This window comes from Lipophrys pholis (genome assembly GCF_963383615.2).
Source record: "Lipophrys pholis genome assembly, chromosome: 14".
NCBI lineage: Eukaryota > Metazoa > Chordata > Actinopteri > Blenniiformes > Blenniidae > Lipophrys > Lipophrys pholis.
This window is the reverse complement of record NC_137633.1, coordinates 214,676-231,195: the sequence shown is the minus strand read 5'-3', so window position 1 is coordinate 231,195 and position 16,520 is coordinate 214,676. Positions and strand designations below refer to the sequence as shown.

General features: G+C 45.3%; 1 protein-coding gene across 17 annotated transcripts in view; it reads right to left on the bottom strand.

The window, feature by feature from the left end:
• mark3a (MAP/microtubule affinity-regulating kinase 3a) overlaps nucleotides 1-16,520 on the bottom strand; it is a 65,539-nt gene that overhangs the window by 5,457 nt on the left and 43,562 nt on the right. For 4 of the 17 annotated variants that reach the window (XM_080479617.1, XM_080479631.1, XM_080479627.1 and 1 more), the window contains exons 12-16: nucleotides 14,298-14,445; nucleotides 13,283-13,500; nucleotides 12,258-12,361; nucleotides 7,553-7,825; nucleotides 4,650-4,676 (exon numbers count right to left, since the gene is read on the bottom strand). In XM_080479617.1, coding sequence (XP_080335743.1) covers nucleotides 4,650-4,676; nucleotides 7,553-7,825; nucleotides 12,258-12,361; nucleotides 13,283-13,500; nucleotides 14,298-14,445 — 770 coding nt within the window. The remainder of the gene's footprint in view (nucleotides 1-4,649; nucleotides 4,677-7,552; nucleotides 7,826-12,257; nucleotides 12,362-13,282; nucleotides 13,501-14,297; nucleotides 14,446-16,520) is intronic. The other 13 variants (XM_080479626.1, XM_080479633.1, XM_080479628.1 and 10 more) reach the window with 4 other exon arrangements.

Below are 16,520 nucleotides of genomic sequence, written 5' to 3'. Positions count from 1 at the left end.
GGTGTGTGTGTGTAGGTAGGTGTGTGTGTGTGTGTGTAGGTGTGTGTGTGTAGGTAGGTGTGTGTGTGTAGGTAGGTGTGTGTGTGTGTGTAGGTAGGTGTGTGTGTGTGTGTGTGTAGGTGTGTGTGTGTAGGTGTGTGTGTGTAGGTAGGTGTGTGTGTGTGTGTGTAGGTAGGTGTGTGTGTGTGTGTGTGTGTGTAGGTAGGTGTGTGTGTAGGTGTGTGTGTGTGTGTAGGTAGGTGTGTGTGTGTGTGTGTAGGTAGGTGTGTGTAGGTGTGTGTGTGTGTGTGTGTGTGTGTAGGTAGGTGTGTGTGTGTGTGTGTGTGTGTAGGTAGGTGTGTGTGTAGGTGTGTGTGTGTGTGTAGGTAGGTGTGTGTGTGTGTGTGTAGGTAGGTGTGTGTGTAGGTGTGTGTGTGTGTGTGTAGGTAGGTGTGTGTGTGTGTGTGTGTGTTTACAGAATGACTGTCAGATTTATTTCAGTATTTCAGTTTGACAGACGCTCTCAGCAGATCGAATCGCCACAAACACAGAAAAAATGTTTGCTGACATGAAAATAGTCTTTCTGCTCCCAGCATGCACTGCAGCGTGCAGCACAGGTAAACAGGTCTCTGCTCCCAGCATGCACTGCAGCGTGCAGCACAGGTAAACAGGACGGGGGGGGGGGGGAGGAGGAGGGGGAGGAGGAGGAGGGGGAGGAGGGGGAGGAGGAGGAAGAGACTCGTGGAAAAACAAAACAAGAAAAACGTCCCGACAACAAGAGGACGAGTGGAGTGACGGAGGGAGGGACGGGTCCAAGCTGTGAACTATCACAGAACCGGGGGTTGGGGGGGGGGGGGGGGGGGGGAGGGGGGGGGGGGGGCAGGCCCTTACTCTAGATCTTCATCTTCCTACAACTCTCTATATCTTCTGGTCCTGAATCTGGAAGAAAGAAGGGAATCTGAGGATAATCTGGACGGACACGTGAGCAGAACAAAAGAAAAGATAGAGGGAAAGAATATCTGGATGGACAGGATGAGGAAAGCAGATGAAGCAGGAAGAGATGGAGGGATGAGGAGGAGGAAGGAGGAAGGACAGCGGACACATTCTGGAGGGACGGAGACTTACTAAGGGTCTTTGCTCCCTGGGAAGAAGGGTTGACAGGACCAGATTTGGCCGTCTGCCGTTTGGCCGGGTCAATACTGACCCTGGGCAGAGAGGGAGAGCAGCAACAGGTCAAAGGTTAAAGGTCACCCGAGGGTCAGGAGGACAGAAACACACAAACAGTGGTGAGGAGGAGGAGGAGGAGGAGGAGGAGGAGGAGGAGACTGAAGCTACAACTCATCCAGGCCCAAAGAGAGTGAAGATGTACGGAGGCCTGAAGAGGACAAAACGCAGCCGGAGGTCGTCAGACGTTTATCAATCCGTCTCCCGTTCAGATTCTACTACAGCTGGAACCGTCACAAGGACCAAACTCAGACCGGACGCTTCAGGAAAACCTCTTCTAGAGGTTCTTCAGTGACACAAGAGTGAAATGAGAGGAAACAGAACGATGGAGGTCGAAGAGGAGGAACCGACAGCTCGACAACAGAACTGAACCCAAATGGAGCAAAACAGAAAGAAACTTTTAAAAAAGACCAAAATCCGTCACAGCTGCAAAAATTCATCCCATAAAAACAACTTATGTGATTCTTATATAAAGTGAAAGGCTTCCAAACATGAGGTTATGACACATATAAGAGATAAAACTGACAAAATGAGACCAAAGAATCTCACAATGACCACAGAGAGACTGAGAGGCGCCACATAGAAAGATTAAATATAACTTTCCAGATATTAAGTAAAAGAACACAAGTGACACGAAGAAACTAGAATTTTATGCAAAACATCAGGAAAAGGTGGAAAAATGGACCAATCAGAACCCAGAGAGAGAAACAAATCCCTAAAGAGAAGATTTACCAGATTTAACCAACTCCCACAGAAACATCAACAAACAAGGAGAAATCAAGACGCAGAATAAGATCCTGACAGAAAGAACCAATGAGATGTGGAGAGACCTGCTGGACTCGTGAAGATCCAATCAGATGGAAACACAAAACACAAGCAGATCATCAGGAAGAGCTGGAAACCAAAGCAAGACCGAATCACTGAAAGACCTCAAGAGGAAGAAAACCACAAGCATCTATTAGAACCAAGCAAACTCCCGGATTACATGGAGATAAAGAAAGAAGTGGCTATAAGATGACAGGAAACTAGACTGAAGCTCAAAAAACTCAATAATCAGGCAAAAAGCAGCGACTTGAGACCAAACGGACTTAATCAATCATGACTCAGCAAAAATCGAAAAGTTCAAGAAAAGTTTGGCGATAGAGATTCAAACTTCCTGTTTCTCTGACGACCTCAGCAGACGGTGCGTTCAAGGACTCCACAAGAGACGAGGACAAACACAGACACCAGAGTGGGGGGGGGGGGCTGATGATGATGGCCGACAGGCCAACAGAGGGCGCCATGACCTCAGAGACTCCAGGAGGAGGAAGAGACGTCCAGAAACAAAGGAGATCAGCCTCAGTGATGAAGATCCTGCTGATCATCTGATCACATTCACTGGTGATCACTTTTGATGAGAAAATCAATAATGAAGACTGAAACAACCAATGGAGACAAACAAGACCACTGAGTGGTCTGTGAGGGAATCACAGCCAATCAGGGCGTGGCAGGAAGTGATGTCACGACACCAGAGCTCCACCAAGATCAAGACGAGTTCAGATTCAAACATTACGACTATTTTCTTTGTCTACTTCCTCAAAGAGCGTCTGAACATATGTCCATTTAAAATCACACACACACACACACACACACACACACACACACACACACACACACACACACACACACACACACACACACACACACACACACACACACACACACACACACACACACACACACACACACACACACACACACACACACACACACACACACACCCCCAGACCCCCCCCCCCCCCCCCCCCCCCCCCACAGTGAAGGACCAGTCTGACTCCACAGTGATTTGCTGTCGTTCTTCTTTACATCTGAACAGTTGATTCACACGTCGTTTCTATAAGGAATTAATTCAATATGTAGAAATCACAGCGCACTGATTCTAAACACGCCGTTATTTTGATGAAGATCTTGTTGTTATTTTGATGAAGATCTTGTTGTTATTTTGATGAAGATCTTGTTGTTATTTTGATGAAGACGTTGTTGTTATTTTGATGAAGATCTTGTTGTTATTTTGATGAAGATCTTGTTGTTATTTTGATGAAGATCTTGTTGTTATTTTGATGAAGATCTTGTTGTTATTTTGATGAAGATGTTGTTGTTATTTTGATGAAGACGTTGTTGTTATTTTGATGAAGACGTTGTTGTTATTTTGATGAAGACGTTGTTGTTATTTTGATGAAGATCTTGTTGTTATTTTGATGAAGATCTTGTTGTTATTTTGATGAAGATCTTGTTGTTATTTTGATGAAGATCTTGTTGTTATTTTGACGAAGATCTTGTTGTTATTTTGACGAAGATCTTGTTGTTATTTTGATGAAGATCTTGTTGTTATTTTGATGAAGATCTTGTTGTTATTTTGATGAAGATCTTGTTGTTATTTTGATGAAGATCTTGTTGTTATTTTGATGAAGATCTTGTTGTTATTTTGATGAAGATCTTGTTGTTATTTTGATGAAGATGTTGTTGTTATTTTGATGAAGATCTTGTTGTTATTTTGACGAAGATCTTGTTGTTATTTTGATGAAGATCTTGTTGTTATTTTGATGAAGATCTTGTTGTTATTTTGATGAAGATCTTGTTGTTATTTTGATGAAGATCTTGTTGTTATTTTGACGAAGATCTTGTTGTTATTTTGATGAAGATCTTGTTATTTTGATGAAGATCTTGTTGTTATTTTGATGAAGATCTTGTTGTTATTTTGATGAAGATCTTGTTGTTATTTTGATGAAGATCTTGTTGTTATTTTGATGAAGATCTTGTTGTAGTGTGGAAGCTACGAACAAGCCTTCAAGCTACGTACTACCCAGATTGACGCAAGGCCACCGCCGTCCACCTGGTGGCAGCAGCGAGTCACGTCCAAAGCTCTGGACCTTTTGAAGAACTCGGTGTGTTCCAGAAGGTTTTTCCAGCTTTGTGATTATTTTTATCACAGCAAACTAAAACACAAAGTTCTTCCAGCGGAACATTTAATCACGAGGGAGAAATGACATCGTTTTAACAACAAGGACGATAATGGAATTGCTCAGTTTTATAATCGCCTGCAAAGCTGCAATTAAACCAATGAGATGTGACGTGTGAATTAATGACTTGATGGACGGCACAGGACAGAACTACGCTTCCTTTTCGGTTCGTTTTGTCCATTTTAAGGAGGAAAAGCCTTTTTCAGCCAGACTGGTAGAACTGAACAGCACAACCCAGGATCAAACTGAAGCGGTGAGGAATGAAAGCTGAGCGTTGTGGACGGCCCGGCAGGCAGGCAGCCGTTCAGCAGGGTTAGATCACAGCAGGCAGCCCAACAAGTCTGGAGTCCAGTCTCAGCCAAAGTCACAATGGAAACAACAAGCTTTTCTCGTTATTTGGGGTTTGTTTGCTTGTTTTTCATACGTCAGGCAGTACAGGAGTCCTACCTTTTGGAAAACCTGAATGACATGTTTCTACAACAGAACCAGACAAAGAAAGAGTGAGGATGGAGGAGGAGTGAGGGGGGGGAGAGGGAGCATGAGGGATCAGAATGAGTCAACAAACAGTGGAAAAGGGAGGATTCAAACCATTTCAATTCCTCATTTCACGTCAGTCATTGCCCCAGCTGCCACTCAGAGATTCATTCACTGCTTTTTCTTGTTTTCCACCAGATCTGAATGAATCTTCTGTCTGAAAGCCAATTAGTGCTTCTGTCCGAAGTGGAGTTTAGTTCGGTTATGCTTCACAATTTGATTTAGATTTACATCCCAACATGTTTTCATTTTGTAGGTGAAAGTTCTGAACGCTTGGCTCGGCAGCTCCCACTAGTGGCGGAAAGCTGCATGACTAAACATGAATAAAACAAACTAAGAGATTAAACATTGTGGAGATATTCAGCTTGGATCCTGCCTGGTTTTATTCTTTACATATTGTTATACAGGCTGAATGATCAGAAAACCACTTCTATCAAAGTTCACAGCTCTCAGGGTCTTCGTGTATAGTCACAGCTTTTACATGAATACTTATTTTATCACTTTCAATCAGGGGTGGGCATTCCTGGTCCTCGAGGGCCGCAGTCCTGCATGTTTTCCATGTTTCACGATGAGGCTCTGCAGGGAGCTGTCAGCTGTCTTGATGGGAGGACACATAGAAACCATGTAGGACTGCGGCCCTGGAGGACCAGGAATGCCCACCCCTGCTTTAAATCATCTGCTTTAAACTTTGTTGCTCTCTGGCGCCCCCATTGGTAGATGACATCCACCATGTTTCCTCAGGATAGAGTGGACGTGTTGAGCTTCTGCCAGCGCTGCTCTTTCTCCTTCTAATGCGCCAAAACACAGAGCAGCAGCGAGAGGCTCCACTTTCATTTTCCTGAAAAATGATTTGCCATTGAGCTTTTTGACACCAGCAGAGACAAAATAAAAGCCTGTCAGCCTGCATGACCTGACACCAGCAGAGACAAAATAAAAGCCTGTCAGCCTGCATGACCTGACACCAGCAGAGACAAAATAAAAGCCTGTCAGCCTGCATGACCTGACACCAGCAGAGACAAAATAAAAGCCTGTCAGCCTGCATGACCTCGTGTTTATTCCTGTGAGTGTGAAGGCTTTAGGTTAGCAGAACTAAAATACATCCGTCCCCACCTCATCAAACTACCCCACACCTCATCAAACTACCCTACACCTCATTAAACTACCCCACACCTCATCAAACTACCCTACACCTCATTAAACTACCCACACCTCATTAAACTACCCACACCTCATCAAAACTACCCCACACCTCATCAAACTACCCCACACCTCATCAAACTACCCACACCTCATCAAAGTATCCACACCTCATCAAACTACCCACACCTCATCAAACTACCCCACACCTCATCAAATTACCCACACCTCATCAAACTACCCACACCTCATCAAACTACCCCACACCTCGTCAAACTACCCCACACCTCATCAAACTACCCACACCTCATCAAAGTATCCACACCTCATCAAAGTACCCACACCTCATCAAACTACCCACACGTCATTAAACTACCATACACCTCATCAAACTACCCCACACCTCATCAAACTACCCACACCTCATCAAAGTATCCACACCTCATCAAACTACCCACACCTCATCAAACTACCCCACACCTCATCAAATTACCCACACCTCATCAAACTACCCACACCTCATCAAACTACCCTACACCTCATTAAACTACCCACACCTTATCAAACTACCCACACCTCATCAAAACTACCCCACACCTCGTCAAACTACCCCACACCTCATCAAACTACCCACACCTCATCAAAGTATCCACACCTCATCAAAGTACCCACACCTCGTCAAACTACCCCACACCTCATTAAAACTACCCACACCTCATCAAACTACCCCACACCTCATTAAAACTACCCACACCTCATCAAACTACCCACACGTCATTAAACTACCATACACCTCATCAAACTACCCACACCTCAATAAACTACCCTACACCTCATTAAACTACCCAAACCTCATCAAACTACCCCACACCTCATCAAACTACCCACACCTCATCAAACTACCCTACACCTCATTAAACTACCCACACCTCATCAAACTACCCACACCTCATTAAACTACCCTACACCTCATTAAACTACCCTACACCTCATCAAACTACCCACACCTCATCAAAAGGGGCCTAATGAGACGGACCAGGTGTTTCCAGCCTTAGTTTAATGGTTATTAGAAGTTAAAGTCTGTGTAATCTCTGTGTAATCTCTCAGGGACTGTAGAGCTGTCCCGGCTTGAGATTACGCGGCTTCATGACTCGTAATGAGAAGGAAATGCGGCTCCTCTGCAGTTTTACTTTCTCTGGCAGGCAGCCGGGCAGCGACAGACGCAGGGATCAATCCCAATGATGGGGGCAGTGACGCCACTCCGACTCTACAATGGTTCTACTGAGCACCGGTCTGGAGCCCCCCTCCAGAGGAGCCGGACTCCAGAGGAGCCCCCCTCCAGAGGAGCCGGACTCCAGCCGGGCAGCGACAGACGCAGGGATCAATCCCAATGATGGGGGCAGTGACGCCACTCCGACTCTACAATGGTTCTACGGAGCACCGGTCTGGAGCCCCCCTCCAGAGGAGCCGGACTCCAGAGGAGCCCCCCTCCAGAGGAGCCGGACTCCAGCCGGGCAGCGACAGACGCAGGGATCAATCCCAATGATGGGGGCAGTGACGCCACTCCGGCATGGAAAGAATCATCCCGACTCTACAATGGTTCTACGGAGCACCGGTCTGGAGCCCCCCTCCAGAGGAGCCGGACTCCAGCCGGGCTCCGCGGCGTCCCCTCGCCTTACCTGCGGGTGAGTTTGGAGGTGAGTTTGGAGAACAGGTTGCTGGTTCCACGGCTGCGGGTCTGCGAGAGCGGGGTGGCGTCGTGGGAAAGGGTGGGCGAGGCCGGCGGCCCGTTGTACGTGGCTGTGCGGCGGTCTCTCAGCTGGCCGCCATGGAAAGTGCTGCGGCTGGCCGTGCCGCGGGGGAAGCGCAGGCGGTCGGGTGTGGTGGCGTTGGTGATGCTGTGGGTGGACGCCACCGGGTTCCTCTGACCGCCGGGAGACACGGCCACGCTGCTGGGGGGGCGGAGGGAGGAGGAGTCAGAAACACAGCAACTCGCTGTAGCTCCTCCTGTGCAGGCGTGAACCTCAGAGGCACCACAGGTCCAATACTACTGTCTGTCATACCACATCTGTCCAGCAGGGGGCGACAACCAGGCCAGCGTTATAACTTTCACTAAATTTATCAATCAACGCACTGACTGAAAAACTTGTAACTTGATAGTAATCAATTTTTAAACTTTCTCAAAGGAATACTTTGTACATGATAGTACGATATTCTCCGGTTAGAAGATTCTAAGTGGTTTTAATTACGATGTGTTTAGACATGACGGTCTGTAAATTTACAAAATGTTGAGAAACTAAAAAGAAATCACGTCTACTACTGCATCTAATCAAACTCTGGGAGGGTTATCATATTTTACCATTCATGTGTTTTTCTTTCCTTCACTTCTAACTGGTGTTTGTGTCCCCAGAAGAAGAATCAAGCTGTTTGACAGTTAGTCTCTGAGGAGAAGTGTTGGACCTTACTGATCACATCCTGAACAGGTAACGACCACAAATCAAACAAGTCTGCATGTTAAACCAGGGTTTGTCAAAGGATGGCCGCCGCCCACTTTGAGCTGCTGGTTCACAGAGGTGCTGCTGGTTCACAGAGGTGCTGCTGGTTCACAGAGGTGCTGCAGGCACACGACTGCAAAGGCAAACAAACAGTGAAACATCACATCTTCAAAGTGACCCGGCGCTCGTCAGCTACAGCTAACTCCCCCGTGGGCGAGGCCAAGGAGGACTGCTGGCTCGACCTCTGCAGGGTTGGAAATAAACAAAAGACAAAAGTCTGAAGAGATAAAGATCTGTGTGCATTTACCTTCTCTCCAAAACACTTTAATTCATACATGTTGGAAGTGAAAACTCTTCATCTCAACCTGGTCACTAGTGCAAACTCATAGTAGCATCATAGTGTTTGTAATTTGACACCAGCGTCATTCTCTTCTGCAATTCTCTTCATAAATTCAAAGTAGAAATATCTTAATGACTGTTGCAACAGGTTGAACGTAGATCCTCCACCATTTGTAATTCAACACCAGCTTCATTAGCTAATCTGCCGGCTGAAAAGCATCAAGACATCAATATACAAAAGTTCTTGTAATTTGACACCTGTTTCATTTCCCTACAGACTTACACTGTCAATGTATTAAAATATCTGTACCTCTTGTAATTTGACACCAGCCTTATTGTATTAGCAGTTTCTACAGTTAAGAGAGCAGCAGCTCGGCTCCTGGAATTTGACACCTGCTTCATTGTCGTACTGGCTTTAAATGTCAATAAAACACCTAAAAATCCATGTAATTTGACCCCAGCCTCCTGATACTACTGGCTCATTTTGGCAATGAAGCAGAAGGTCTCAAGTTCTTAGAGCCAAAAATCCAATGAAGTCTAGTAATTTGACACCTGTCTCTGGTCATACTGTCTTCTACCTTTCATTTACTGACCTACGTCACATGTTGATTTCCAACCCTGAACATGAAGCAGTGGACGTGTGATGAGCAGAGTTAGGGTATAAACAGAGTGACCATGATGGGACAGCAGGGGGAGCCGGTGAGCGCCGTAGGTTTTGAGGTAGGGCCGTTAAAAGTCGAGGGGGGTCGGGGGATGGAGTAGAGATCGAGGGTAGGGTGGGGTTCAGTTACTGCTGGTTTGTGGAGGAAACACGGAACAATATCATCCCACACAGGTATAGAACGCGTCGCAGTTCAGTGTGAAGATGAATATTTTCCTGATCTGCCACACCTGGATTATCTCAGCAAAGGAGAAGTGCTCACTAAAACAGATTTAGACTAATCTGTCCACAAGATTGGAGAGAAATAAGCCTTGTGCATATATAGAAAAGGTCTTAGATCTTTAAGTTCAGTTAATGAAGAACGGGAGCAAAACCAAAAGTGTTGCCTTCATATTTCTGTTCAGTATTTGTGTCCAGATGATACAGATGTGCTCATAAGTTAACGTACCCTGGGAGAATTGATGATTTCTTGGCCGTTCTTCAGAGAACATGAATGATAACACACTCATGGTTCTGCTGTAGCCAATGACAGGTCGACTTGGCCTCGTGTTTTGGATCATTGTCATGATGGAACGTCCAGAAACGTCCCGTGTGCAGCTTCCAGGCTGATGAGAGCAAGTCTTCCTCCAGTACTCCCTGTACTGGAGGAAGTACAGGAACCCTAACCCTAACCCTCTGGAGCTCACACATCCCTAAAACATGAGTGCTGCACCTCCGTGTTCCACAGTACGAATGCTGTTCCTTCCACCAGAGGACGTGTTGACGCCTCTCCAAATGTCACCTTTATGGTCGTGTTTTGGTCTCATCACTCCAAAGGACTTTGTCCCAGTGGACCTGAGGCTGGTCTCTGTGCTGTTTGGCGTAATGGAAGCAGGATACTTTGTGACATTTGAGCAGAAAAGACTTTCTTCTGGCGACTCGACCATGAAGCCCATTTTTCTTCACCTGCCTCCTTATTGAGCATCTTGAACCAGCCAGGCCACGATGTTCCACAGAGTCCTGGATTTCAGCTGAACTTATTTATAGATTTTTCTTTGCATCTTGAACAACTTTCCTGGCAGTCTGAGATCTTTGCTGGTCTACCGGACCATGGTTTGGTTTCTACTCATTTTCCACTTCTTCATCAGCGTTTGAACACTGCTGATCAGCATTCTCAGTTCCTTGGATATGTGTTAATGCCCGTGTCCTGTTTAATGCAGTTCCATTACCTTTTTCTCACAGATCCTTTAACAATCATTTTGCTTTCCCCATGACTCAGAATCCAGAACCGTCTGTGCAGCTCTGGGTGAAAGATGAACGGTCTGTCAGAAGCCCAGAAACTCACTGACCTTTTATACACACACACTAACTACAAACAAACAGGTCAAAGGTCAGGATGGGAACCTTGATTAGCCATTCTAACCTGTTAGGTGTTATCAGGTCAAAGTCACTGGGGGTGTAAACGTCTGATCAGGGTCATTTGGATACTTTCTCTTGTTATTTTGATTTTAAAAGCATAAACACAGTTGTTTGCCAATGAAGCGCTTCACCCGACCATCAACCATGAGAGGAAGAAAGGTTTCGTGTTTTCATTCATATTCTCTGAAGAACGGCTAAGAAATCATAGATTCTCCCAGGGGAGGTAAACTATGAGCACAAGTGTAGAAACCAACTCACTTTCTGTTGACATTGTTCTTGCTGTTAGTCAAATACAGTAGTGTTGTTTTTTTCTATGGTGCTGTAGCAGCTTTCTGTTGCATTACAGTGACATCTAGTGGTCACAGATGATATATACATACATTTCTGAATATAAATGCGACAAAAAAAATAAAAAATCAACTTTGTCTAGAAAATCTGGTAATTTTACATTTCTGAAGCCTGACCTGTTATATTAGTTTAAATGAGGTTGTAAAAGTCTTTATTCCAGTAGCACCAAGTTCCTCTTGTGATTATTGTGGTTAGATTTGTGGGAGCTTGGGAGCTCCCTCATGGCCGATGAGCAGAAACCTGAGCACCAGAAACCTTGCTGCTGGAAAGGTGTCCATGGTTGGGTTGAGGGGTTACAGAGTGTGAAGCCGGCTGGATGTGCAGGTTAGAGAAAAGGCCAAACAGGGCAGAGACATGAGAAGAGACAGACGGGGGTTGGTTGGGGTTCCCTGCCGTCTTACTTGGGCGAGCAGTAGTCCAGAGCGTAGTAGGAGTGGGGCAGCATGGCCCAGCCTGCCTGGCAAGCGTACAAAGGGCCAACGGTTTGATACCTCAGCCGCACCGAACTGGACGAGGCACCGAACGCAGAAGCCTCGAAGGCGGAGGCGGGGCTAGTGGCACAAGCCATCTCGGTCATGCTGGTCATACCACCATTAAGAACAAAACCCCAACGGGTCACAAACACACAGGCAGATTTGGAAAAATAAGATGATGAGAAAATGAGAAAAAAAGGGAAGGTGAACAAAAGAAAGGAGGAAAAGAAAAAGAAGATCAGGGGAAGCAACAACAGAAAGCATTTCTTGGGATCCTGTTTTCAGGAAAAACCTGAAAACTACTGGAGCTTTTGGAAGGTTGATGCAGTTATTTGTGTACTGATCCAACCACAATCCATATTCACTCTACTTGCATTTGACCACAGTCGCTCTCATAATATGGACCTTTTTTCACTTTTGCTGGAGAAAAGAGGAAAACACTTTCAGACTGGAGAATTCCAGGAGTCTCTGCTGCTCAACTCATGCAAATAATAATAATAATAATTATAATAATAAGAAGAAGAAGAATGGCTTGGATTTATATAGCACTTTTTTTGCGCTGACTCAAAGCGCTAAATAAACACTGGAGTTCAAAAACAGGACCTATAAAAGTAAAGGTGAAATCAAGCAGGAGAAGTTCAGCAGCGTTAACCTACAGCGTTCCTCTCACCTGTTTTCTTTCCCGTTGGGAATGACGGAGAGACGGTCCGTGTTGTTCCTGTCGCTGCAGACGTACGTGTTCCTGCGGGTCATTCCTGCCGACGCCGTGTTATTCTGGAGAGAGAAGCAACAAGAAAAGATTCAATCTCTCTTCATGTTTTCATTGTCGAATTATAAATGCAGCCCTACAAACGCAAAACAACTAATTCAACCCATCAGGTCGTTTGACCTTCGAGACTTGGGCCACTTTTAATTTGTTCGTTTGCAAACCTGCTGGTTGGATAAAGTCCCTTCTGGTTAGTTCTGGTGTTCATCAGACGTCGTGATGGAGACGAGTTTGATTATTAACTCTGTCACTTCTCTTCTATTTTAATGTTTGAAAGGAGAAATTTGGCTGAAAAGTTGCAGGTTCAACTTCCTCCATTATAATTATCTTTAAATCACACAAACAAAAATGTGTCCAGGTTTGTTAATGTTTATAAATGTTGAGATGTGATCATATTTAATGTGAACTTAAAAAGCACACAGTTTATTTTGAAAGTCTTTTTTGAGGCACAATTCTAAAAAGCTTAGAGAGAGGATTGATAAGTTGGAGAGAATCTACCTGAGGTTTAGTTCCACTAAACTTAAACTCATTTCCAGGAAAGCAGCAACAAAACCCAGGAACTTTCTAAAAGAGACGGATGAAGCTTCTGCTTGTATTTGTTTACAAGTGTTAAAGTGTTGTCCTTATAAAAGCTCTCTGTTCACTAGCTGTTTAAAAGTACAATCATTTTCACCACCAGGGAGCGCTCTCAATCGAAAAAGGCCAGATTATTGTAAAGTGGTTTATAAAGACACTGTATTTAAAGGAAGTAAACTCTGGCTGAAACTGAAGAATAATAAGAGTCTCAGCGGAGAACTTGACCACCAGCGAGCTCCGCCCCTCTGGCAAGGAGGCTGAAGTAGAAACGTTACGGCAGTAACGGTTGCATGTTAAGTTAGAATCGTTAAATATAAATACATTTTCGGTGTTTTAAAGTGTGGAAGACTCACGCTGGGGCCGGTGGCAGCTCCCTTCCTGCGGTCGGGGATGTCGGCCTTGTTGGGGTTGTTGGCATTCCCCAGCAGGGGGCTGGAGGGCGGAGCTCCGCGGCTGCCCGGGGTGCTGGGTTTGCGGAGCTGCACACCGCCGTCCTCCTTGGAGCCGTTCTCCGCCGTGGTGGTCTGACTCCTCTTTGGATGAGCCATCCCCGGGGGGACGTTCTGACCCACTGCCGAGAAGAAAACAGGAAAAACACAGACAGATGTGAGCGCATGACTCAAGGACTCTGTTTGTACCTCCGGCAACTGCAAAGTATTTAGAAACTTTAAGGGTTCCAGGTCTAAAATGAGACGACCTGCATTTAGAGAGAGAAAGAACTGATAGTGACTCACAGCATCACACAATTAACATCACATTAAAACTAATTAAGGGTGTGAAAACATGTAAAATAATGACCTCAAACACGTTAAGTAAAGCTAAGTGATTAGTGACCCAAAACTGAAGCATGAATCTGTTCAGTGCTCGTGGCATTGGACTTTTTAAATCATTAATTCAACAATAAACAGAAGAACTCATGGTACAAGCAGGCCGCAAATATCATAGTTGTCCTAAAAATCGACCCTTTGTGAATGGCTCCATATGGAGTGTGAAGGAAAGGCTCCGTGTTCCTGACAGGACTAATGAAGGTTATTGACAAAGTGTTCTATCACCGCAGTCACCAGCGAGCTGGAGAAGCTAAAGTACCTCCGCCATGTGACCACGGAGGCGGACAGAGCTGAGGGTACCGCTCACAGTTCACACACATCATCAGAACCACATTCCTTTCTGCTCCGTCTATCTGGAGAAAAGCTGTGAAATTCAGTGCAGCACTGAGCTGCTTTTGCTTTTACTCCAGTGTTTGTGTGTGTGTGTGTGTGTGTGTGTGTGTGTGTGTGTGTGTGTGTGTGTGTGTGTGTGTGTGTGTGTGTGTGTGTGTGTGTGTGTGTGTGTGTGTGTGTGTGTGTGTGTGTGTGTGTGCCTCCTCACCTTGCTCACTGTAGCGTCTCTGCTTGTGGTTGGAGGAGACGCTCCTCTGGACTTTGAGGTGGGAGGGCGACTGTCCGTTCAGCTCGCTGTTGGGTCGAGGTTTGGCCAGAGACAAGTTGCTGCTGGAGGCCGACTCGCTGGGCTCCAGCTGAGGGTGGGAGAGCACATCACACACTCAAACACTCCCGTGTCACTTATTCATCTAGTTTTTACATGTTTGTTTGGTTTTAGCCCAAAACCTTCAGCCTGCACCTCTTGATGTAATCCCTGGTGGATTCTGAGGCGTGTTTAGGATCATGAGCCATTTGTAAAAGCTGTTCTCTCCTTAACTTCAGCTTTTTCACAGACGGCATCAAGTTAGTGTCCAGAATTTGCTGGAATTTCATTAAATCCATTCTTCCTTCTAGCTGTGAAACGTTCCCTGTGCCACTGGCTGCTACACAACCCCAAAGCAAGATGGATCCCCCTCTATGCTCAACAGCTGGACAGATGTTCCTTTCATGACATTCTGCTTCCTTTCTTCTCCAAACGTACTTTTGCTCATTCTGGCCAGAAAGTTCTATTTTTAGCTCATCAGTCCACAGGACTTGTTTCCAGAAGGCCTCAGGCTTCTCCACATGTTCTTTAGCAAACTTCAAACGCTGCTTTTTGTGGTGAAGACGTAGGAGAGCTTTTCTTCTGATGACTCATCCATGAAGACCTTATTTGTACAGGTATCTCTTTATACTTGAATAGTGTACCACCACTCCAGTGTGTGCCAGAGCTTCCTGGAGGGATCGTGCAATCAAACGTGGGTTCTGACTTGCTTTTCTCAGAATCCTGCCAGCTGTTCTGTTTGATATGGTTCTTGGTCTTCCAGACCTCCACTGTTCCTGTTGACTTCCATTTCTTCATCACATTCTGAACAGAGGAAACTGGCACCTGGAAACGCTTTGCTAACTTCTCACAGCCTTCTGCTTTGTGAGCATCAATTCTTTTCAGTTTCAGAGTTGTAGGCCACTGCTTACAGGAACCCATGGTGCTGGATTGTTGGGGCAAGGTCAGATGAGTGTGGGATTTAAAAACCTTGGAAATTTACATCACCTGGTCTTTCCTCACGATGATTGAGAACGAGCCATGACCCTGTCAGGTTCATTCAGGTCTCAGTTTTCCAAATGGGGCACTACAAGCTATTAAGTCTATATGGTGCCGAGACTTCTGTACGGGCCTTTTTCCTTTTCTGTTATTTCGAAAATGTAAACGATGGAAATAAAACCCTTTTTTTTTTTACATGTTATGGGAGTGTCTCATCTGTAATTTGATGCCTTTTGGAGAGTTTTTCAGCTTCATTATTCACATTTATACAGATTTTGACTCGGGGATGCCCAAACTTTCGATCCCCACTGCATACTGTAAATACATATATATACATATGAAAACATATGCAAGGTTTCTACTGATCTGGATATTTGTGTGCGTGTGTGCATATACATATACATATATATATATATATATATATATACATGCACACATATATATGCGTCTGCATGTATGTTTTTACCTTTTAATGTTTCCATCAATCATTTGGGTCTTTATCATAAAACTTATAAATAGATTTGATTGAGGTGCTTCTCTAAGTCACTGACATCTGCTCTAGAGCAGCTTTACTCTCTTTAAATCTTCTTCCTGGCGTTTTCCTTTCCGAGCATGTTGCCTCCCTCAGACTCCCTACAGGAGCACAATGAATCTTCCCATCATCCCTTGCACCTGTACTTCACTCCCTGCCAAGGCTCCGGCAGCAGCAGGAGCCTCCCAGGGAATTCTAACTGCAGCAGCCGGCTGACCAAGTGTCCTCTAAATACAACATTTATGTCAAGTCATTCACAGTCAAACTTTGATGGGCTGGCTCCAGGAGGACTGAGATCTGCTGTGGTGTGGTGTAGTGTAGCGTGGCATAGTGTAGTACAGTACAGTGTGGCATAGTATAGTGTAGCATAGTGTGGCGTGGTATAGCGTACTGGAAAATGATGCGGCATAGTGTGGAGTGTCTACCTCAGAGGTCTTTCATCCCAGCAGCAGGTTTATGGTATAGTATAGTATAGCATGGAGTGCAGTGTCTGTACCTTGGAGGTCTTTCGTCCCAGCAGCAGGTGGATGTGCAGTATAGTATAAGTATAAGTATAGTATAGTATGGCGTGCAGTGTCTACCTCGGAAGCCTTTCGTCCCAGCAGCAGGTGGATGTG